Source organism: Rhinolophus hipposideros, assembly GCF_964194185.1.
Source record: "Rhinolophus hipposideros genome assembly, chromosome: 7".
Taxonomy (NCBI): Eukaryota; Metazoa; Chordata; class Mammalia; order Chiroptera; family Rhinolophidae; genus Rhinolophus; species Rhinolophus hipposideros.
The window spans coordinates 58418806-58442419 of record NC_138053.1 but is presented as its reverse complement, the minus strand read 5'-3'; the positions used below and the strand labels follow the sequence as shown (position 1 = coordinate 58442419).

At 33.6% G+C, this 23614-nt stretch overlaps 1 protein-coding gene across 13 annotated transcripts in view; it reads left to right on the top strand.

Annotated features, from left to right (window-relative positions):
* ERBIN (erbb2 interacting protein) overlaps window positions 1-15581 on the top strand; it is a 107701-nt gene extending 92120 nt beyond the window's left edge. For 3 of the 13 annotated variants that reach the window (XM_081053440.1, XM_081053445.1, XM_081053443.1), the window contains 6 exons: window positions 3082-3225; window positions 5780-5899; window positions 8251-8460; window positions 9555-9647; window positions 10112-10186; window positions 11251-15581. In XM_081053440.1, the coding sequence (XP_080909566.1) occupies window positions 3082-3225; window positions 5780-5899; window positions 8251-8460; window positions 9555-9647; window positions 10112-10186; window positions 11251-11358 (750 nt within the window). In that variant the 3' untranslated portion in view covers window positions 11359-15581. Of the gene's footprint in view, window positions 1-3081; window positions 3226-5163; window positions 5206-5779; window positions 5900-8250; window positions 8461-9554; window positions 9648-10111; window positions 10187-11250 lie in introns of those variants that run through there. The other 10 variants (XM_081053446.1, XM_081053450.1, XM_081053448.1 and 7 more) reach the window with 10 other exon arrangements.
* The last annotated feature ends 8033 nt before the right edge of the window (window positions 15582-23614 follow it).

The following is a 23614-nucleotide window of genomic DNA, read 5'->3' as shown; positions in this document are numbered from 1 at the left end:
TCTATGGCCCAAGTGTATAAAGCATATTCTTTAAGATTTAGCTTCATACCTCTCAGTGGATTTTACCCAAGAATTATCTTATCTCTGTTTATTAAATATAAGATAGATTTTTAAAAATAGTTGAACGTATACAACCTGTGTCATTATTTTTAAAAATTCCTTAAGTCAAATTTTTCAGAAATAAATACCTGTAATTGTTAGCTCTGTGAAATGCTGTCCTCTCAACCTTAAATATCTGAGTTATCTATAGCTGTTGGGCAACTTCATTCTCATCTATTTGTTTTTTTCAGCTATAACTTTATACATATTTTGAGGCTCTTTGAACTTGTGTGCTTTTTCTAAAGAATTCAGAAATTTCTTAAGCAGAGGAATAGTATAGTTGTTTTATAAATAAACTTCTGGTGATAGTGTGGAACTGGATTTGAGTAGGAAGAGGCTGTAATTAAGTTGATTTAGTTATGAGACTATCTAGCAGTCCAGAAAATAAATGAGAAATTATCAGTGGAATTGAGTCAAAGGAGTGAATTCAGGAGACAGTTCTGAAATAGACTTTGTATGAGTTTGCGTCTCACTGTAATTAATATTCAAGTAATCAGTCATTGAAGGAAAGGGATTTAGCTTGAGATTGGTGTCTTAAATAACTAGTTGTTGGGAAGGCCATTAATTATTAAATAGATTTGGAAGAAGAGATGAGTTTGTTTTATATTATATTTTACATTGACATCTCAGATAGCTATTCTCCCATAACTTTCCTGTCCGACAGAGATGTGCCTGGACTGGAGTAAAGGAAGCAAGTAGCAGCCACCTCATTGTTCATTTGTGCCTCTCTGCTTTTCATGTTTAGAAATCTGCCATATAATTGGAGAGTACATAACAGTAGTTTCTCTATTGTGCCCACTGGTAATTTAGAGGTGAGAATAATTAGTTCAGTGAAACTAAGAAAAACCTTGAGAGGACACAAGGCAACGTGATTTAAATTCCAAACTTGAAAGCACTGGTTGACCATGTGGGGCGTGATGAAAGATATCTATTTGCCCCTCTGTAACTTCTCCCCCTAACCCCCAACATAATTCTGATGGCACGGTGGAAATTTGAAAAATTTCTCCAGTGGATTTTACAATGCTTGTCCTACCGCTAGAGGTAAATTCCCAAATCAAAAGTTGCTGCTTTGCCCAGCTGAGAGTTTAGTAATAATACAGAAATAGATAAGTTATTGACCCTTAGTTAGTTTTTAAACCTTGTAGTAGTAACACTTCTTCTCCACCCCCTAACAAACTACCTGGAACCCAAACATATTTAAAAAAAAAAAATCTCACCTCAAAAATACCAAGACATTTACAAATAAAACTTAACAACACTGAAAATGATGAGCATTTTTATTTCAAAGTTGAATTATTACTAATGTCAGCATTTGCTCAACCAGAATGTGATTAACACAGTATAATTTCCATGTTCACCTGCTGTTGCTGTTACACAACCATTAGCGTGCACTGCACAGTGTATTGACATGTTGTGATGGGGTGCAGTTTTATGGGGATGTCTATGCACAAGCCTGAATTACAAACAGACCTATCCTGAGCTTCAGACTTCTTAGTCAGTCAGTGAAATATTTACAAAAACCTCATACATGTATGTTCAACAATGCCAGAAAAGGCTTTGTTCCAGATCTGCGTATCCTTAAAGAGGGTCAGTTAGTCCACTAAAGTTAACAACATGTTTAAAACACAACGTGTGTATATGTAGCTGTGTGTATAACTATTTTTGCATTCTAATCAGATGTTTATGGAACCTCTGAATTTGACTCCCAAATCCTTATTCTTTGTGAAATGGTTTGGAAAAGTATGGGCATAATAAGCCTGTTAAGTTTAGCTTTTTCTTCAATCATTATTTTAGAATTCACAAAATAACTAAAAGTGTATATTGTAATTTATAGAACATTTTCATTCTGGAATGTCCTATTAAAGTTTCTTGGTATTAGACATCAACTTCATGATCTGGAGAGGTATATATGATTCCCTAAGAGAAGAGCAAAGAATTGCTTGTTAAGGCATTTCTGTGCCTCTTAATAACAAGCCTTGCTCAAAATGTGGTTTCTCTCAGTTTCATCATCAGACCTTCAATATTCAGGGACATGACAAAAATCATCCACATGAAAGAACAGCGGTTAACAACTCAGAATAAACAAGCAGGAATAATGAGAATCAGGCAATGCATTTATTTATTAAGGTACATTTTTTCAGGCAGATCTGGGATTAGTGTTTAGGTATTCATATAAACTCAGTCTTTGGAAGGGATTCCACTAGTGGTTCTTCAAATTTAAGCAGCAAAAGCGACTACTAACTCCTGAAATATAATAATCTTTAACATCTATTGAATGGAAAATAATTTTTGTATGTGCATTTTCAATTCTTTTTTTCTGGTAATTATAGATCAGTGAGAGCCTTTTAAATGTTATATCCGAAAACTCTGTGTTTATATTAAACTTTTCCCTCATATAAGACATTTTCTAAATGTGGAAGATAATTATTTTTAGAAATTGCAATTGACCAAGAGCCCTGTGTGTTTTGCAAATATATTTTCTGCTATATTGTGTATGTTTAAACTCTGCATTTATTTAATAAGACAATTTCTATAAGATGAGACTCTAGAAAGCCATTTGACTTATAAATAACTGGTTGTTGGTAAAATTTATCTTTATAGAGGAATTAGTTTGTGTTCCATATATAACTTCATATGTATAGATACATCTGGGTATGGCATCAATTTCTATGTTCTGACAAACTTCTAATAAGATATGTCAGAAGTAAAGGAAATAATAGCATAAAAGCATCTATATGTTTGTACTTTCTTCTTTGGTGTTTAAGTTTGAATGGTTGGATTACATGTAACTGTGTGTATGTGTATGTTGTCATGTAACTATACGATAAATAGTGCCAATTTCTTTCAGTGGCACTGAAAATTCCATGTTGCGTATTTCTGTGTGGTATTGAGATTATTGTAAATACGTCTGTGTACGTAACATGTCTTGTGAATTTTGCATGCTACACTAATCTCTGTTAAATCTATCCCCTCTTTATTCAGAGCATGCTGTCCAGGTCCTTTAATTCCAATTTTACTGCTGTAAGCAACTTTCACTATGGCAGCTCTAGGGATCTGCATGGCAGCCAAGGCAGTCTTGCCTTGAGTGTTGCAGACGGAAGAGGTTCTGGTGGGCACATTTTTCGAGTGAGTACCTGCAGTAGACTAGTACTGTTAGTACATAGAAGAGAAATAAACCTTACATTTTCGTGTTCAGCGTTTCTAGAAAATAAATTTTTATTGTGGGTTACGTATCTTGATTACCTCCCACTTCCTCCACGGCTTTGTGCTAAAACTTTCTGCAAAGCTCTTAAGTTTCTGTGGTCATAACTAAGAATGTAGTCAACTGTCTTTTATGTTAAGAGGGGGTGGGCAATAGGACTTACTGAAGGTTTTCAGAACAATTATTCTTTACAGTGCTTTCTCTTTCTTTTAATTAGTTTGCTCTCCCCAAACTCAAAGTTTTTAGGCTATGACATATGTAGTCCACAGAGGAGTTGTGGGAAAGAGTAATTTTCACTTTAATGATTGAGTGTTGGCAAATAAAAAGCACTAAGAACTAAGTGGAACTAAGTTTAATCATAATTTGCCTAATATGGTTGAATGTGAGGCTGGAGAAATTGTCATAAGTACCAATGAAAAGGCAAAACCCAAATTCTTTATTACCCACATTTCAGCATAGTCATTAGTGATGATGAAGAAAGGTTTATTCTTTTAATGAAAATTAAGAGTAGGGGATAGGAATAGCAGAGATGGAGAAAGAACAGAACAGCTCTGGTATGGCTCTGTTTCAAGATTATTCTCTTCATAACAACTTGAGGTGGTAGCATGGCCTCTAAATAAATATTTCCTTCTGCCCCTTTCCTTCCGTCCTGAAAAGACCTTTCTCCCCTTATGAACTTATTTTATCCCCTCCACAGTTTTATTTCTGTGTTGACTCTGCTTACCTCTGCGTCCATTGCTTTTTCCTGAGCATCCACCTACCACCACCACCACCCACTTTTTAATACACTGCAGGCTCTGCTCTCTTGTATTCTAGACTAGGAGCAGTCTGCTGGATTCACTTTGCATCACCCATCTTGCCCTGCCTCTGTCACCTGCCACCACTTGGTTTCTATGTTACAGTGGCAGCAAATGTTTTATAATTTATCAGTTTGAAACAGGGAGAGAGGAGAGTGATGACTATTGAGCCCTGCATTTCTGGTACTTAATCCAACTGAAGCCCCAGAGTAAGGACCAGGGGCTTTTATTAACTCAGGGGTAAGCTTTATCATCACCTGGAACATTCATTCTTTCCAAATTCTTATACAGTAATATTTTCTGCTTATTATTCTTAAATTTAGAGCCTTTGAATCTGTTGCATTTTACTTTTTCATTTATAATATACTTGTTCTTTTCAAGACTACATAAACGTAATTATACATTTAGCCTTGAATTTAAACTTCAGTTTATGAGCTAAGTTGATTTTTATGCATCCTAAAAAGCACATCTCAAAAACAGAAAGAAAATAAAGTATTCTTGCATAAATACACAAAATTAGATCAAACTACAAGTGAAAATGCTAAGCCACAGTTGGATCTAGCAGCTAACTGCACGTGTTGCAGGTAGAATTTCTAAGATTAAATTATAAACCTTTAGGTTTGTATGTACCCTGTGCTATATCATAAGATTTCAGATTAGTTTTCAACATGATGATATAATTTGCATATCTATATTGCTAGCCATATACTGTTTTGAAAGTAGCAGTGCTGTTGTTTATCACGCTCTTTAGTTTTCTAAAATACAGCTGTGTGTGTTTAGAACTAAATTAAAATGAAAAATATAGGCATATTGCTTCCCAGCATATTTGTGAGAAATATTCAGAGATGAGATATTGAGTCTATTTTTCTCTAAAGCTAACATTGAGATAAACTATAAACTATAACATAAGGATATTATTTGATATATTAAAATACGAATTCTAGTTAGTTAATTTTAAAAGCATTTCGCCAAGCCACTGCTTTTGGATAATACGGAGCTGACTAATATTAGTATGATAAAATTAAGCTAAAGCAAGTTTTACATGACTGTATTTTTTATTGGTAGTGTTCATCATTAAAAAGAAAGTCCTGAGTGATACTGCTGTTAAAAGAACATCAGGGTTTGTTGTTGTTTTTTACCAAAAAACTATTTGTGGTGCTCATCAGTAGTATATTTTAGTTGCTCTTAAAATTTGAGACTCTTAACTTGAATTAAGAGTTTGATTTACTGCTAAATTTACTGCTCCAAGTATTAAAAACTAGGTATTACTGTAAATAAAACTAAAAGCATTATAATGAAATAGCTTAACAGCATGTATCTGTATACACTTTTCACACATTACAAGAACATTTTGCTGTTAACTTTGGAAGACGGTTAAAAGTACTAATTTTTTTCCAGTTTTATGGAGATATAATTGACACATAACATTGTATTGGTCCAAGGTGTACGTCATGACGACTTGATATATGTATGTACACATTGTGAAATGATCACCACAGTAAGTTAACATCCATAATAAAGGTACTAAGATTGATGGCAGTTGGTGGTAATGTATTATTTGGTTCTTCATCTTTCTGTTACCTAGCAGTATTTTTTCTAATCTCTCAAGTGTCGTCATCATTTTGGTTGCACATCTTGAAGATCATTATTTGTTTACTTTTTATTTCCTCCTAATTTGAAGCATCCCCAGACATCCTGTCCAGGAGATCCTTGTCAAGATGATATATTCATTTCAGGACAGCACAACTACTCATCAGCTACCCTTAGTCACAAAGATGTCTCTCCAGACAGCTTGATGAAAGTAGGTTCTCAGGAAATAAATGAAGTCGTATTTTGAGCTTACTGTGTTTTTTGGCTTTTGAACTAGAAATATCATATATGCTTTAACTCTGAACATACTTTTTTGAGGACTTCCCTCCACCTTGCTTAGTAAGGATTGGTTTTTTTGTTTGTTTGTAATTGAGAAATGGAATTGCTGTTTCTCGGTTTAGTCCATGATTTTTTTTCACACTGGAGAATCAATTTGTTGTTATTTTTAGATTTCTATAGCATCATCTACTTATCATTTGAATTGGAGGTTTTTAAGTATTCCTGATAGTAAATATCTCTATTTGGAGAGTTAAAGATGAACCTATCTTAAATTCTTCATTTGAGGATGTTTTACTGTTATTAAAGGCATTTTTTTAAAGACATTTGAAAATACTTTAATTAGAAATCATCTTGAAAGACTTCTGCATGTGGTAGAATAGACGATGGTTATATTCTTACTACTTTTGTAACTAAAGTTTTCTTTTTTGTCACTGATGCCAGGTAATTCTTTTCTTCAGTTGTTCTTTCTCTTAACTAATTTCATGTCCTAGTGTAACCAGATATAATTATGAAGTGTAGTTATGTATTATACAAACGTTTGCATTGCTCTTGAGAGTAGGAACCCAGCCATGTAACATTTTAAGTTTATACGTATGTATTTATTTTGCCCTTTTGTTGTTGTTTTTCTTTTAATTGAGTTCTGTTATCCAGTTTCTTCTTCTTTTTTTTTTTTTTTTGTGTCCATCTTGTGGCTTAGGTTTGTGTCTATGCTTTTTGCTCTCTTGAGCCATCTGCTAATCATAGCTTAATATAGTCCACGGGTATGTTGAACATTTTTGTAGAATGTCAGGCACAACCAAGTATCTTGGTGTCAGGGAGTCTTTAAGAATGGGTCAGAAGTAATTACTGCCTGGAGAATTCTCCCCAGGAGAAAAGTATTGAATCTTCACATAGGAAAAAATGATATAAATATGGAGAAAAGCAAGTGCTGTCTACAGAGTGGTGTGTAAGTAAGAAAATAACAGCACAACCATTTAAGTACTCCTGGTGGACAGATTGCTTCAAATCTACAGTGATCAAATAGTAAATAACCAATAAAAGATTTGTCACAGAGTAGTAACATCTTTGTGCTAATAATAGCATGTCTGTCATAAAACACCCATGTATGTTTCCAGGCTTCAGAATTAACTATTTTCTCAAGTATAACACAGTGAAAAAGAGAATTTTTTTTAAGTAAAAATCTTTTTCACCAAAGACAAACTTCTTTGTGTCCTTCAGCAAGATTCACAGAACATGTTGTTCAGAAACTATTGCCATAATCTTTTCCCAAACTTTTCAACTTTTGCATAATTTTAGGGAAATGAGGCTCAAATATTTCCCACACAGTTTTCCCATAATTTCCTTGTAAATGAGGTCACCTTTTTATTAATAATCAACAGTGATGTTTTAAATGATTAAATAGCTTAAACATATTTATTTCTTCTTCTGCACAAAAATCTTTTCATATGCAGATACTTATAATACAAATGTAACCTTATCTTTCAGGTAAATTCCTTACATTAACAGAGTATTAGCCATATTTCTACAAAGATGATTTTAAGTCTAATGTTAAGATCAACCTCTACTAAATGAGAGGCGTTAAAACAAAGATAATCTTTTAACAACAACAAAATAATTTCAAGTCTTTTGATTAGCTTGTGAAAAGTAAAATAGAATGTTACAATTTAATTTTTTGGTTAATTTTCTATGGAATTAATATTTAGAGAGTTTAAAAATTGCTATTTGTTGCATATACATGAGGAATAAATAAATTTTCTCCTACAAAGCTGAATTGGCTTATTAATTCTGGAAAGGAAGGAATAAAGGTAGGAAAAATTCTACCACAAAATTAGTTACTTTTTTCTAAAGAAAAACATCAGCAAATGCATCTTTTGTACATGTGAGAGATTAAGTATAGTATAGGAAAAGATACCCTTTTAATGGGCTAATACTTAAATTTTTTGGCATAATGTGTATCATTTTAACATGTGGCTATTATGAGAAAGATACATACACATACTTTATATCAAACAGGAAAGCAAAATTTAAATGTAGATATGATTTACTTTCATTTGAAACCTTTAAAGAGTGGATCTATCAGCAAGCACTCAGGCAAGTTTAGAATTAAAACCTTAATAGCATTTTTCTTTTAAAAGTGTAAAACTAGAAAAAATAAGTGGCATGAAATTGTGTGATGTAGAATGTTAAACTCGAGTGCTTTTGAAATGCTTTGAGAAGAAAATCCAAATATTTGTAATAAGACATTATTATTGGTCATTTTAAGACACTTCGTGTTTTTCTTAGATGCCTTTGAGTAATGGACAGATGGGCCAGCCTCTCAGGCCTCAGGCAAATTATAGTCAAATACATCACCCCCTTCCTCAGGCATCTGTGGCAAGGCATCCCTCTAGAGAACAACTAATTGATTACTTGATGCTGAAAGTGGCCCACCAGCCTCCATATACACAGCCCCATTGTTCTCCTAGACAAGGCCATGAACTGGCAAGGCAAGAGGTAAGAATAATCAAGAATATTTGAAATATGAGAGTACACTTTTAATGTATTTTACAGGTTAATTGTTAGCAATAATTCCATGTAGAATATTAACATATCGTTTTTACCATTTTGTTTAAAGGTTTAGTTTCCTGTTAAGTTTATAAGGTGTTAAACTTAGTGGTTTAACTTGACTTCGTGATCTCCCGTGTTCTGATTAATTGACATAGGACGTAGTGTTTTAGGCAAGCTTTTTCTTTTCCCCCTTAAGGTGGTTGTTTTTCCAAAATTGGTTAATGATACTCTGGTAATAAGACTTCTTCAAGAATTTAAATAGTAGACCATTAAACTTGAATTGGTATATTACGGTTTGCTATTGTTATTTGAAACTTGACTACAGTCTCCAAACGATGTTGAGAATTAAATCTTACAAAGTACTTTTAAAAAATCACTTAATCATATAGTCATATATTTTGATAGTTTATTGATAAAAGGATATTATTAGAGACTTAGGTAGAGAACCAATGCTTTATTCATTTTGGTTTGGTCTTTTGGGAAAAAGGAGCATTTTGTAACAAAAAGTTAGTTCTTGCATCTTCTTTTATAGCTTGGTTATAAAACTGTATTACCAATTGATTATCCATCCCAACTCCTTTGGAACATGTACTAAATGGAAATGAGGAGTTAATATCCAACAACCACACAGGGATTTTTTTATATATCTATGAAATGTCCAATAGACAGAGATCTATGTAATTTAGATATATCACAAATGTAAGCTAATAATAAAATACATGTTTTGTGTGTCATTAAATCCATGATGTCTAAAAAAATACAATAGGGTCAATGTTAATTAGTTGCCTATCCTCAAAAGACAGCAGTAGATTAAGTTAGGAGCTTTGCTTTATAATCCCAGCTGTGCCTTTAACTTACTAACTCATTAACATAATATTCCATGTCATAGTTTCACTTCATCTGCCCAAATATTTATTTTAGGTGAATTCTTACATAGCAATATTTGCTTGAACCTAATTTACCAATCTTTAAATATGGATGTTACTGTGTTGCAGCTTTTTCTGAAAGAGTAATAATGATCTATTTTCATATTAACTCAGATTCGAGTGAGAGTTGAAAAGGATCCAGAACTTGGATTTAGCATATCAGGAGGTGTTGGGGGAAGAGGAAACCCATTCAGACCTGATGATGATGTGAGTATTGTTTATATATCCTTGAAATACTCATAAAGTTTTATTCACTAATTTAATACCTCTTATACATAAGTAAAAATCTAAGATATTTATATAACTCTAGAAAGACTTCATCTTTGATTTCCCTCTGTATTATTCAGCTTTTTGTTTTGAAATGTTAGCAGTTCAAATTAACCATTTCTGGAATACAAATTTAACCAAATATTTTGCATGTACCTCATATTGTGAAGTGTTTTTAAATTTTTTTTTATTTTTACGTTCATCAATAGTAGTAACTTCATCACTTTAATAAAAATCACTATACTAACATCAGGATTATCAGAGACAAAAATAATATAGGACTGGTTATCACAATGTTATGTCAGAGAAGACAGAAAACTTATATCATGATCCAAATATTTACGTACTCTGTTGTTTATGTGTGTTGCTTCCCATTAAATATTTATTTATTTTTATTATTAAAGGGTATATTTGTAACAAGGGTACAACCTGAAGGACCAGCATCAAAATTATTGCAGCCAGGTGATAAAATTATTCAGGTAATTAAGTACATCTTATTCTTTTCTTTATTTTTCATTTTATGACATTTGTCTCATCAAGAAATTATTAAGTGCCGGATTTGAAAATAAGCGTTTTAGGAAGTTTATCTTTAAATATTTGTGAATGAAAATAGTGATATTTCTTAAAGGCTATGTTGTAGTGCTTTCATAGTTTAAAATATTTCCACCTAGGGCTGGCCCGGTGACTCAGGTGGTTGGAGCGCCCTGCTCCTAACGCCAAGGTCGCTGGTTCGATTCCCACATTGGCCAGTGAGCTGCGCCCTCTACAGCTAAGATTGTGAACAATAGCTCTCCCTGGAGCTGGGCTGCAGTGAGCCTGGAGGCTGCCACGGCTGCTGTGTGCTGCCGTGGGCTACCGTGTGCCACCATGAGCGTCTGGTGGCCGGCAGCCGGCGGGAGCTGCCGTGAGCTGCTGTGAGTGGCCAACTGACGGGCAGGCAGAAGAAGGGGGGAAAATGTTAAAATATTTCCACCTTGTACTTTAGAAAATCAAAAAAAAAAGAGAAAGTCATACTGATATTTTTGAACACATGTTTGGTCTATCTTAGCAGTTTAAGTTCAGGAATGTTAAGTTTTCTAGAATCTTTCTTTGTGTTACGAGAATTAAAGGAGTTAACTCATAAAAGCCCTTAGCCCTGTGTGGTATACCGTAAGACCTCAATAAATGTTTAGCCTACATTATAAGAAGTGTAGTATTCTTGATTTGCTACCTTTTCAGCTTGGTGACTTCAGGTGCACGGTAGTGCATACACAAAACACCATGTCTGATGACACAGTCTTAGATAAATGCTTCCTGGCATCAACTGCTACATAAGAATCATCTGAAAATGTGGGCAGAATATAGGTTCCAGGGTTCCACCATCAGAGATTTTATTTGAAGTGCTAAGGAGTAGGGCCCAGGAGTCTAGATGTTGTTTTAAATTGCCAAAATGATTCTTATTTTCTGCCAGGTTTGTGGACTACCTGGCAGAAATTTAAAAGCACCAATGCAAATAAATTACTATGAAATGTTTTTCTTAAAACATTTTTCTTCTTTCCTCTAGGCTAATGGCTACAGTTTTATCAATATTGAACATGGACAAGCAGTGTCCTTGCTAAAAACTTTCCAGAACACAGTAGAACTCATCATTGTACGAGAGGTTTCTTCATAAGAACTGTGGACAGAAAAGGGGGAAGACAGCAAGATTTATTGGAAGATACTTGCAGGGGAAATTAATATCTTGACTATTTTTATATATAAAGAACCCAAAAAATTATGTTGAAATTTGTACATTAATGAAATAACAGAACTTGTGGCTAGAGGGAAAGAACCACTGTATATAGGGAAGACTGTTGAATTCATATGAAACTTCTTGTTAGGTTTTTAAAAACATAGCAATCAAGGCTACAAAAACAAGCATATGTTGTTTTTGTATAGATTGTAGGTTTATTTTTGGATTTCATACACATGACTGAACTCTGTGCAAGGCTCCAGTTAGCCTTGATTGTAGCCCAGAGAAAGATGGCAGAGCTATCTCTCTCATAGCTTTTATGCCCTTATTTTTATTAAACTGATATTAATGGTTTTCTGCTGAAACTTTTTTTTGTGGGCAAGAGATTTGAAGTGTTGGCTTTTGCTATGTGCATATTGAGTTGAAGAATGAGTAGGTGAAGGTGGTGCTGGTGGGTTCACTTTCCAAGGCCAGATTAAAACAGTTAATTTCTATAAAAATCTGGAAGTAAAGAATGAAAAAACAGCTATCTGTTAATGTGTTTTTATTAATAGAATAATGCAATAAAAATGTAATGTCTTTTTAAAGAAATAAAAAGACAATAATTGTATTTTATGAGCTCTACAGGATCTGTTCTTGTCATAGCCATTGACTATACATTTGCTACTGGTGATTCAATTTTTAATTTTTTAGTCACAGGAAATTTTTAACTCTGTAGGTGCATGTCCATGCTTTTTCTGTGATGTGGAAATCCCTTGATTTTTTTGCAAATGGTGGTACTTGCAATCAGTTTTATAATTAGTGCGCCATTTTAATCTTAATTCATAATTTTTACTTTAAGCAGCAAATGAAACTACAATGGCCAGTTTTATAAGATTGTTGCTGTAATGCAAAATATAAGATTTAGGAAAGCCTCTTGATTTTGTTTGGCCTCACATTGCCTTGGTAAAGTAAAAGGAAACAGTACGCATGGAGCTAGGAAACCAAAGCAAGTTTGTGAAACTGACACAGTGATAGAGAATTGCTGTGGGGAATTGTAGAGCAAAGGGATGGGTCCTTGGGGCCACCAGTGTGTAAAGGTGTTCAAATAAAGGGCTGTTCCTACAGGTAACATTAAATGTGAACTCAACACTTCAGAGTCTTTAAAGGGTTTCTAAGTGTATCAGTGTAATAGTGTTTTACCACCAACTGCCTTTGTCTCATTAGTGTAACAGGTATTTGATAGAGATTTATTAATTTTGTCTATCCACATCATTAATTTTATTTGGTTTTGTTCTATGTAATCAAATAAAATTTGAGTAACATGCAATGGTAAGAATTAATGCATGGTTATTTGGACCAGAAAAAAGTGCCATAGAAGACCAATAACTGTTTTTAGTCAAGGCTAGTCTAGAGCCTTTCATTAGAGCAATATTCGGTTATTGCAATTCATTTTTAATTACTAAGAAATATAATTTTGGAATTTTTAATCTGTTATCCTTTGTTCTTCAATCTTGTTTTAATTAAGACTTCTATAGGACTAGCAAAAACAGCAGTCATTATTTTTGCAAAAGTGAGTTAGACTTCTTCTTTATTGCTAGTCAGATTAAATAGGCAGTACTTTTAAAAAGATGTGAACTCAAATATTGCACTTCTTTCAAGATGCTATCAATTGGTTATTGTATAGTTTTAATATTGATTGAAACCCTTTAACAACTCTTTGTAAATTTTAACTCACTTTAGTTGATTTTCAGTACTATTTACATAGGAATTGGTTTTTATGGATATAGTAGAAAAATGTGCTGTATTTTGATAAAATTCATTTATTGTATGTGTGTTGTAATCTCTATAAAAAAAGAATGACAAACAGCTTCTTTAAGACAAGCCTCAGTGTTCCCTTTATTCATGGTTTATTTTAAAATATTAATTTTGGCATTGTAAAATATTCACATCATTTTTTATTGGTTTTAATCAATTTTTCACTCACATTCTGCTGTTAATAGGAATACATAAAATAGGTATAATTACTACATTTTCAACTACTTCACCTAGAATCAGATACACAGACCATAATTTGGGGAAAGGAATTAAGCCACAAAGAGCAATTGATTCATCAGTGATCTAAACTTAGATTAATTGTCTGCATATTACATTTAAATATTACAGGTGCAGCAGGTATTACATGCACTAGTATTTTATTCTACTCTAGTTAATTAAAAATTTTCTTAATGTTCTTATACCACATAAAGTTGAATAAGAAAGTTTGTTACCATGAGGAATAACATGATACATGATATAACTTTAAAACCTAATAACAAAAAGGTTTTGCACTTAATAGCCAAAGGTTTCTTCTAAAATACTGTAAAATTAAAATTAACTGATTACAGTTTTTGTTTTGGTAATGATAAAAGTTTCAAAATTTGAATAAAAGTAATAATTTAAATCTTTGAAGCATGTGGAGAGGATAGTTTTAGTTTGTATAAAGTTGAGAATTTGTAGTCAAGGCCCATACCCATTACAGACTTTATTAATACTAAGTATTATGTAGCAAATCATCAAAACCAAACACTGTCTTACTTTTAGTAACAGTGTTTAAAATTGACCACCCTAAAATTTTAAATCATTAAAAATTATATGTTCAGAGTAATTTATTCAGTACAGAATTGTTTCCGTAAACTGTTTTATTCTGATTCATTAAGGAATCATCGGTTTATCTGAATCTATGAAATTCTAAAATTCCCTACTTTGTAAATTTTTTCCTGACGTCTTTGCACTTGAAGATGTTTATGTACTTGAAAAAAATTTAAAACACAAGCATTGCCATAAATAGAACTAACCTTTTAAGCATCAATGTGCTGTGCTTAAAAGAAAATCCCATTAGCAGCTATGTAATATTTTTATCAATCAGCATTTATGAAACATTCCAAATTTTTGTACATATCTAGATTGTTTGAAGTAACAGTGAATAGGTAATAAACTAATGCTGTTTAAAGTTGTGTGATTTATTTTATGAATTTCAGGTTGAAATTACTATCATAAACATGATATACAGCTATTTGACCATTGCAAACCTTTTATTTCTGGATATAGAGGAAGTGTAGTTTAAATTATTGGTTATTAGTTCTGAAGGAAACTATTGGGATGAGAAGTATTTTTCAATTAGTTTGAGGTTGGTGAACAGTCATATCTATTTGAAAGGGTTTTTATTTCTGTTGAAATTCTTATTAGCTTATCCTTTTGGTTTAATGTAAATGTATTTTTTACGAAAAGACATTGAAATCAAAATTAAAATAATTTTATGTTTCATCGAAAGCATTAATGAATAATTAATGATGAACATAATTGATGGTGAACAAGGGAGCAAAATACCACTTCATTCTTTTAAACGGTAATCTAGATTATATAGGCATCCAGTTCAAACCTTTAGGTATTCCCCTTGTTTCCAATAAGAGTTCAGAAAAGGTTGACTGGTTTCTTTACCTCTGCAGAATTTCTAAACTCTCTGGATAGTAATCAAAGTCATTCACAGTTTTGGAAAACTCTTAAAAGAATGCTACCTTTTTTTTAGGACTATACAGTCTCTGAATATTCAAAATTTACTGTCTCCAAAAATGTACAGTCCTAACATCCAAGCATCTGAGAAGCCCATTCTAAACTGAGAAAGAGAAAACACCTCAGAACCTCCTTACAGGTTTTATTGTAAACAACTAAGCTACTCCTGAACCTATCTATAGGATTGTTAGGGAAGAGCTGAAAAAAAATCCTGCTACTATAATTACCTTTTCAAATAAATAGTTAATGATCTCCAATTGCATTTCATGTGGCTCATCTAAGCTGCTCAATCAGCCCTCAATTTCAGGATGAAATAGGAGTTCATGTATCACCGGTAAAGGAAGAAATCCAAGATGTAAAATTATGCTCCCCACCCTACCGCACAGGATTCAATAAAGCTGTTTTTATTTTGCATGAAAAATTGTCTTATTTTCATAAACTTGACCTTTCTTTAAATCTAATCAAACCAATTTTATTCCTCCAAGGCAAAGCTTTAGAAGGATTCTTTTTTATACATATGCTTTTCTTCCCAATTAATTTCCTTGTCAAAAAACAAAGAAAAATAAACTAAATTTAATGTGATGTGTTTTTTACCACAATAAAGTCCAAAAGTATTTACTACTTTGAATTTCATTTTGTAAGCTGAGATTTATTATTTGTACTTATTGGGACATTTGTGAATCAACCTGCAAGCTAATGAAGTTGCTATTCCTTTTAACTCTTGCACTCCACAAATATGGTACGCATACCTTTTTTAAAAAATCTTGGTCATTGAAAAAAATGCACCGAGATTTGTCCATAATCCATATGGCATTCATAGGTCATCCATTTTTTTTTAAATTTTTATTGGGGAACTGTGTTTTTCCAGCACCCATCAGCTCCCAAGTCAAGTTGTTTTCAATCTAGTTATGGAGGGCGCAGCTCACTGGCCCATGTGGGAATCAAACCGGCCACCTTGGTGTCAGGAGCACTGTGCTTGTAACCAACTGAGAAAGCCTGCTGCCCCAGCCCTCCATTTTAACAAGAGCCCCACGCCAGATGTGATTTCACTGTCATGTAGATCCTGTTTGAATGGCAGGCTCCAGTGAGATTTTGTCACATTTCAGAGGAAACCCCAGATTGGTATCATTACTGTCAATGCCCTCTCTACTGACACCCACACATTCACCTCTACAAAGTTAACTTCTGTCTCCAGCTCCTGCTTCTTTTTCATTTGGGGTGACTTTGAGCAGGACTTAGGCTACCCAATTGTCCCTTCCCCAGCTGTCTTGAATTATAGATCTACCATTTAACTAGTACTGCTTCTGTGAATTTAGGGAAGTTCTTTGACATTTCTATGCCTTATTTCCCAATTTGTGAAATAGGGTTAGTAATAGTACCTAGTAAACAGTTAGTGTATGACAGTAACAAGTTATTAGAAGAAGAAAAATTCCCTTTTCATAATGTATTTTCATAGCTAGTATCAGAAGAAGAATAATATGGAGGAGCTACAGAATTAAAGAGATTGTTTAGAGAGGGAGGCGGACACCAGGCCTTCTCTAAGAGACTTGAAGCAAGAGATGCTCTTGACCTTGAAGAAGCAGACATACTGTGAACTGCCTATGGAGAGGGCAACTTCTAGGAGCTAAGGGCCTTAGTTCTACAACTGCAAGGAACGGAATTCTAACAACCTGAATGAGTTTGGAAGAGCACTACACCCTGCAGATGAGCCTACAGCCCAGCTGCATTGACTGCGACACGTAGGCCCCTGAGCAGAGTTCCCAGCCAAGCCGAGGATGGAATCCTGACTGACAGAAACGGTGAGATGATACATGTGTGTTGTTTTAAACTGCTAAGTTTGTAATCACAACAATAGAAAACGAAAACAACTAGCCATAGTTCACTTTCTACTTCCACTCCCCATGACCTCTCTATCCAGCAGAGCTGGAGTGGAGCCTGTCTGAGAGCCTAATCCCCTGGGCTTGGTTTTGCGCTTAGTACCACATTTCTAAACTCCCTTTCTCAGGCACATGCCACTCCCTTGGATCAGATGCCTTGATTAATATTAGCCCTCGTGGGACTTGTTAGATTTGGTGATAGGGGGAGCACACCATTCTCTTCTATCAGACCTGAGAGCATCCAGAATATCTGGAAAAGATGTGTAACAACAGGGCCATTGGTGTAATGTAAAGCATTTGATTCTGAGGACAATAATGAGTGATGTAAATGATTTGAAATTTAGAAAGATTACTGCTGTGTGTAACGTGGATGGAGTAGCAGTGGCTGGGGTAAGAAACTTAGAAGTAGTAACATGGTTAGAAGATAGTTGTAAAAGCCAGAACAGAGATAACATTGGCACCAGCCAAGGCACTGGAAATGGAAGTTTAGAGAAAGGGGATCTGTATATAGTACATACTTAAAAAGTGTCACATCAATCAGATGCAGATGGATAAGGAGGCAGGAGGAAGTAAGGTTGGCTTCCAAGTTCTGGCTGGAGTTGGAGGATAGGTGGTGATGCCAATAATTGAAATCAGGAATAATAAATTCTGTCGTGCACTGGCTTGCTTTGGAACATTTAGAAATGCCCACCTGATACTCAGGAGAAACTAGTGGGAGAGAAAGATTTGGAGGCCTTTAGATTATTATTGTCATGATGATAACTGGATACAAGGAGCTAATCCTCATCATACTTTTTCTGAACTTCCCTATTCTTTGGTTTTTAACATTCATGCTATATAATTTAGTAATGTCTTATTGATTTCATAATGTTATGTGTATTATTTAGTCTCATTTCCCAAATTATTAGAAACTCCTTGATGGAAGACTTATGTCCATTCTGGCAGGCAGTAGGTACTCAACACAGTAGGAAGGACCATTTGTTCCCCTACAATGGAATTTTACATTTCATCCACACATGAAGAGAGAGAGAAAGAGGTGCCAAGACGTCAGAAATACAAGGGAAGTTTGTCTAGGGTCTGTGAGGCTATTGTAAGGATGACTTTGGTTTTTCCTCTGCGGGGGAGAGGATAAAATGAAAGTGGTAAATGCCAGGAAGAGGTGCGGGAGTAAGAGTTATGCTGACCCGCGGCATAACCAGCTTTGAAAACAAAAGATTTGTTATGTACATATTTAAGCACTCAGCATTTGAGTTCAATAAATACTTCTGGATGATGAATACATTATACATGTGCTGTTCAGATGGTGACATAATACCATCTGAATAGTAACATTTCACATTAGCAATATTCCCAGGCGTGAACATACATTCATTGAAAAACTGACATCAGCTGACTGTCAAAAGGGAATCCTAAATTGGCTGCTTGGCACCATATGAGGTTATAATGAAGTTGCTCTTGCTTTAAGAAGTAGTTAAGATGTCTTCTGACTGGCAAATCCTGCATGGCACTTATTTGATTGAGGTATTATCAGCACTGTGTGCTAAAACGTTAGCCAGCTCCTGCTGCTGACAGACTTGCCTGTTCTTTGCCAAAAATCCCATCTGCTCTCTAATCTTAGTTTCTTCACAACCCAACAGCATGTTTGTTATCTTTAGGAACAAAATCAAAATTATCTCTTACGTTAATCACCGTATTCGTGATTTAAAAATGAATTGGACTTATAACTGGTTAAGTTTTTCAAGAATTATATATGGATACATTAGGCAACTGTACAAATGTCAGGGTACAGAAAATCTGCTTTTCTACCTCTGTTTTTGAAAACTTTCTTGCTACTATGTTAAGGAAATGGTATTTAGCTGTACATAATCTTCTGTTTTTAAATATTATTTGTGCTACAGCTTTGGAGATACTAATTTATCAAGCATGAATTTTATTATAAAATATATTGGCAAAATCCAGTTTGTATCAAAACATTTAAAAAGAGAAAAAGATTCTACTGGATTAGTACATTAGGCAAAATCAAATGTTCATTTTTCCATCACTGAAAATCCAGAAAAAGCTTTCTATAAAAATAACTGGATATTACTTAATTATAGACTATTTCTAAAAGTCTGTATTGTCTAGTTTGCTTTAAATACTGCTAACTATAAAAGAGGATACAAATCAGAATATTGACTTTAAAATTGGTTGTCATCAGACAAGGATTACTGACGTCACTGAGCCTTACAAAGTTATTTTGATGTTCATGGCAGTATTACATGTAAAAGCAAAAACTGGTAGCAACCCAAATGTGCAATAATATAAGAATAATTAAATCAGATACTTGGTCTACTCTATAAATCATTAAAATGATATTTAGGAAAATAAGAAGGGAACAGAGGAAAATAGGGTGGCAACATAGATGAACAGAAATTTTGGAGCTGAAGAAATAATGACTAAACTAAAGAATTCAATAGCGTCAAGAGCCTTCTTAATCATTCAGAAGAAAGAATGAGTGAGCTAATAGACAGATCAGTTGACATTATCCAATCAGAAAAGCAAACAAAAAAGAATGAAAGGGAATGAAGAAAGAAAGTCATTGCACTTATGGGATACCATTAAGAGAAACTACAGATTATATATATATATATATATATATATATATATATATATAAAATCTGTAGTTTTATATGTATACATATACATACATACATATATATATGTATGTATGTATATGTATACATATAAATATATATTTATTAATTAATATATATTATATATATTATATATCATTAGCGTCCCAGAAGGAGAAGAGGGAGCAAAGGGTAGAAAGCTTATTTACAAAAATAGTGGCTGAGAACTGCCCAAACCTGGAGAAAGATTTGGACATCTAAGTTTATAAAGCCAGTAGATCTCCCCATATTTTCAATACCATAATTTTCTCCAAGACACATTATAATAAAACTGTCTAAAATCAAATACAAAACATTTTAAAAGCAGCAAGAGAAAAAAGAAATATTTGAGATGGGGCAATCCCCTTTTGGCTACCGGCAAATTTCTCATCAGAGAATTTGAAGGTCCAGAGAATGTAGGATGATATATTAAAAGTGCTGAAAGAAAGAAACTGCTAACCAAGAATACTATAACCAGCAAGGCTTTCCTTCAGAAATGAAGAGATTTAAAAAATTTCTAAATAGAGATCAGAGCAGAAATAAATGAAATGGAGACCAGAAAAAACAATAGGAAAGATCAAAAAAGCCATGGCCTGTTTTTTTTCAAAAAGCAACAAAATTGACAAACCTGTAGCTCCACTAAGAAAAAAAGAGAGAAGACACATAAATATCAGAAATGAAAGAGGAGGCATTACAACTGATAATAAATTAAATACAAAGGATCATAAAAGATAATGAACAACCATATGCCTACAAATTGGATAACCTAGAAGAAATAAATTTCTAGAAACATACAACCTAGTAAGACTGAATCATAAGGAAATAGAAAATCTGAACAGACCTATAACTAGTAAGAAGATTGAATCAGTAATCCAAAACCTCCCAATACATAAATACAGATGGTTTTACTGGAGAATTCCACCAAACACTTAAAGAAGAATCAACACCAATCCTTCTCAGTCACCAAAAAACTGGACAGGAGGGAACACTCTCAAACTTATTTTATGAGGCCAGAATTATTCCTGGTGCCAAATCCAGACAAGGACACTACAAGAAAAGAGAATTACAGGCCAATATCCCTGATGAACATAGATGCAAAGTTCTCAACAAAATATTGGTAAACTGAATTCAAGAGCACATGAGATCCTACACCATGATCAAGTGGATTTATCTTTGGAATGCAAGGATGGTTCAAAAAATGATAGACTACATTAACAGAATGAAAAGATAGATATATGATCATCTTGATAGATGTAGAAAAGTCATTTGACAAAATGTAGTATCTTTTCATTATAAAAGCACTCAACAAATTGGGTATAGAAGGAACATAACATAATAAAGGGCATATGTGACAAACCCACATCTAACATCATACTTACCAAGTACGGTATCAAGTAGGACTGAAGTCCTGAACAGAGAAATCAGGAAAGGAAAAGAAATAAAAGGTATCCACATCAGAAAGGAAGAAGTTAAATTATGTTTATAGATGATATGATCTTATATATAGAAAATCCTAAAGACTCTACCAAAAAACTTTTAGAACTAATTAACGAATTCAGTACAGTTGTATACAAAGTCAGCATACAGAAATCAGTTGTATTTCTGCTCACTAACAATAAAACATCTTTTAAAAAATGAAGAGACCAATCCCATTCACAATAGCATCAAAAACAATAAACTACTTATGGGGATAATTTAAACTAAGAAGATGAAACATCTATGCATTGAAAACTACAAGAATTTGGTGAAAGAAACTGAATACACACAAAGAATGGAGAGAGAGGTATCTTGTGTTCAGTACCAGAAAAATCAATATTGTTTAAATATCCATACTACCCAAAGCCATCTATAAATTCAATGTAATCCCTGTCAAAATTCTAATGACTTTTTTTCCCACAGAAATAGGATGAAAAATCCTAAAATTTGTATGGAACCACAAAGACTGCAAATAGCCAAAGCAATCATGAAAAAGAAGAAACTAAAGGCATCCCACTTCCTGATTTCAAACTATGGTCATGACCTGCATAACAATGTTTTTGTCAATGATAGACCATATATGTGATGGTGGCCCCATGTGATTATAATGGACATAAAAAATTCCTATCACTTAGTGTAGCCATTCTAACATCGCAGTGCAACACATTATTTACAAGTTGGTGGTGACGCTGGTATAAGCAAACCTACCGCACTGCCAGTCATACAACGGTATAGTACCTACAATTATGTACAGTACATAATACTTAATCATGATAATAAATGACTACGCTACTGGTTTTGTATTTACTATGCTTTCTATATTTTGGAGTGTCATCTTTCTACTTATAAAAAAAAAGTTTGCTCTCAAAAAGGATACTGTTACAGCAGCTACCTCATACATCTTGTGTTTATCACATCTCTTGATTGTATCATTTTCTCTTGTGCTTGATTTAATTTCATGTTGTTGTATACATTTACTGTGGTCTAAGTGTACAGTGTTTACAAAGCCTACAGCAGTGTCCAGTCATGTCCGTGGCTATCCCATTCACTCACCACTCATTAACTCACCCAGAGCAACTTCCAGTCGTGCAGCTCCATTCATGTCAAGTGCCCCATACAGGTGTACCACGTTTATCTTTTATGCTGTATTTTTATTTATTGGGGTGACAATTGTTAGTGAAATTACAGAGATTTTAGGTGTACAATTCTGTATTACATCATCTATAAATCTATACTGTATTTTTAACCATACCTTCTCTATGTTTAGATATATTTAGACACAAGAATACTTACTATACTAATGACATTTCTCAGAATGTATCCCTGTCATTAAGCAGCGCATGACTCTATACTACAAAGCTATTGTAATAAAAACAATATGATGCTAGTGTAAAAATAGACACATAGACCAATGAAACAGAATCAAGCACCCAGAAACAAACCCTTACATGTATAGTCAACTCGTACGTGACAAGGGAGCCAAGGCTACTCAGTAGGGAAAGAGTATTCTTTTCAATAAATTGTGTTGGGAAAACTGGTAACCACACGCAGAAGAATAACATTAGATCACTATCTTATGTCACTCACAAAAATTAACTCGAAATACATTAAAGACTTAAACATAAGGCTTGAAACCATAAAATTCCTAGAAGAAAGCATAGGGGAAAAAAACTCCTTGACAAGAATCTTGAGAGTAATCTTTGGATATGATACCTAAAGCACAAGCAATAGAATTAAAAATAAACAAGTGGGACTACATCAAACTAAAAAGTTTTTGTACAGCAAAAAAAAAAAAAGAAAAAAAGCGGTCAACAAAATGAAATGGCAACCTACAGAGTGAGAAAATATTTGTAAATCCTATATCTGATAAGTGGTTAATATCCAAAACATATAAGAAATTCATATAACTCAATAGCAAAAAACCAAAACCAACAGAACAAAAAAGGTCTGATTTTAAATCAGACAGAGGAACTGAATAGATACCTCTCCAAAGAAGACATACAAATCGCCAACATGAAAATGTACATGAAAAGGTACTCGATAGTAGTAATCATCAGGGAAATGTAAAGAAAAACCACAATGAAATATCACCTCACACCTGTTAGAATGGCTTTCCTCGAAAAGACAAAAGATAACTTGTATTGACAAGGATGTAGAGAAAAGGGAACCCTTGTGCAATGTTGGTAGGAATGTAAATTGGCACTGCCACTATGGAAAACAGTATGGAGCTTCCTCAAAAAATTAAAAATAGAACTACCATATGACCCAGCAATCTCAGTTCTGGGTATGTACCCAAAGGAAATGAAATCAGGATCTTAAAAAGATATCTGCACTCTCATGGTCATTGCAGTATTATTCACCATAGCCAAGATATAGAAACAAACTAAGTGTCTGTTAATGGATAAATGGATAAAGATGATAGAGATAGAGATAGAGATATATATAAAATTGAGTATTATTTAGCCACGAGAAGGAAGAAAATCCTGCCATTTGTGACAGTATGGTTGGACCTTGAGAGTATTGTGCTAAATGAAATAAGTCAGACAGAGAAAGACAAATACTGTATGCCATCACTTATAAGTGGAATCTAACAAAGCCAAACACTTAGAAACAGAAAGAAAATGGTGAAGAGGTGGGGTAAATGGGGAAATGTTCGTGAAA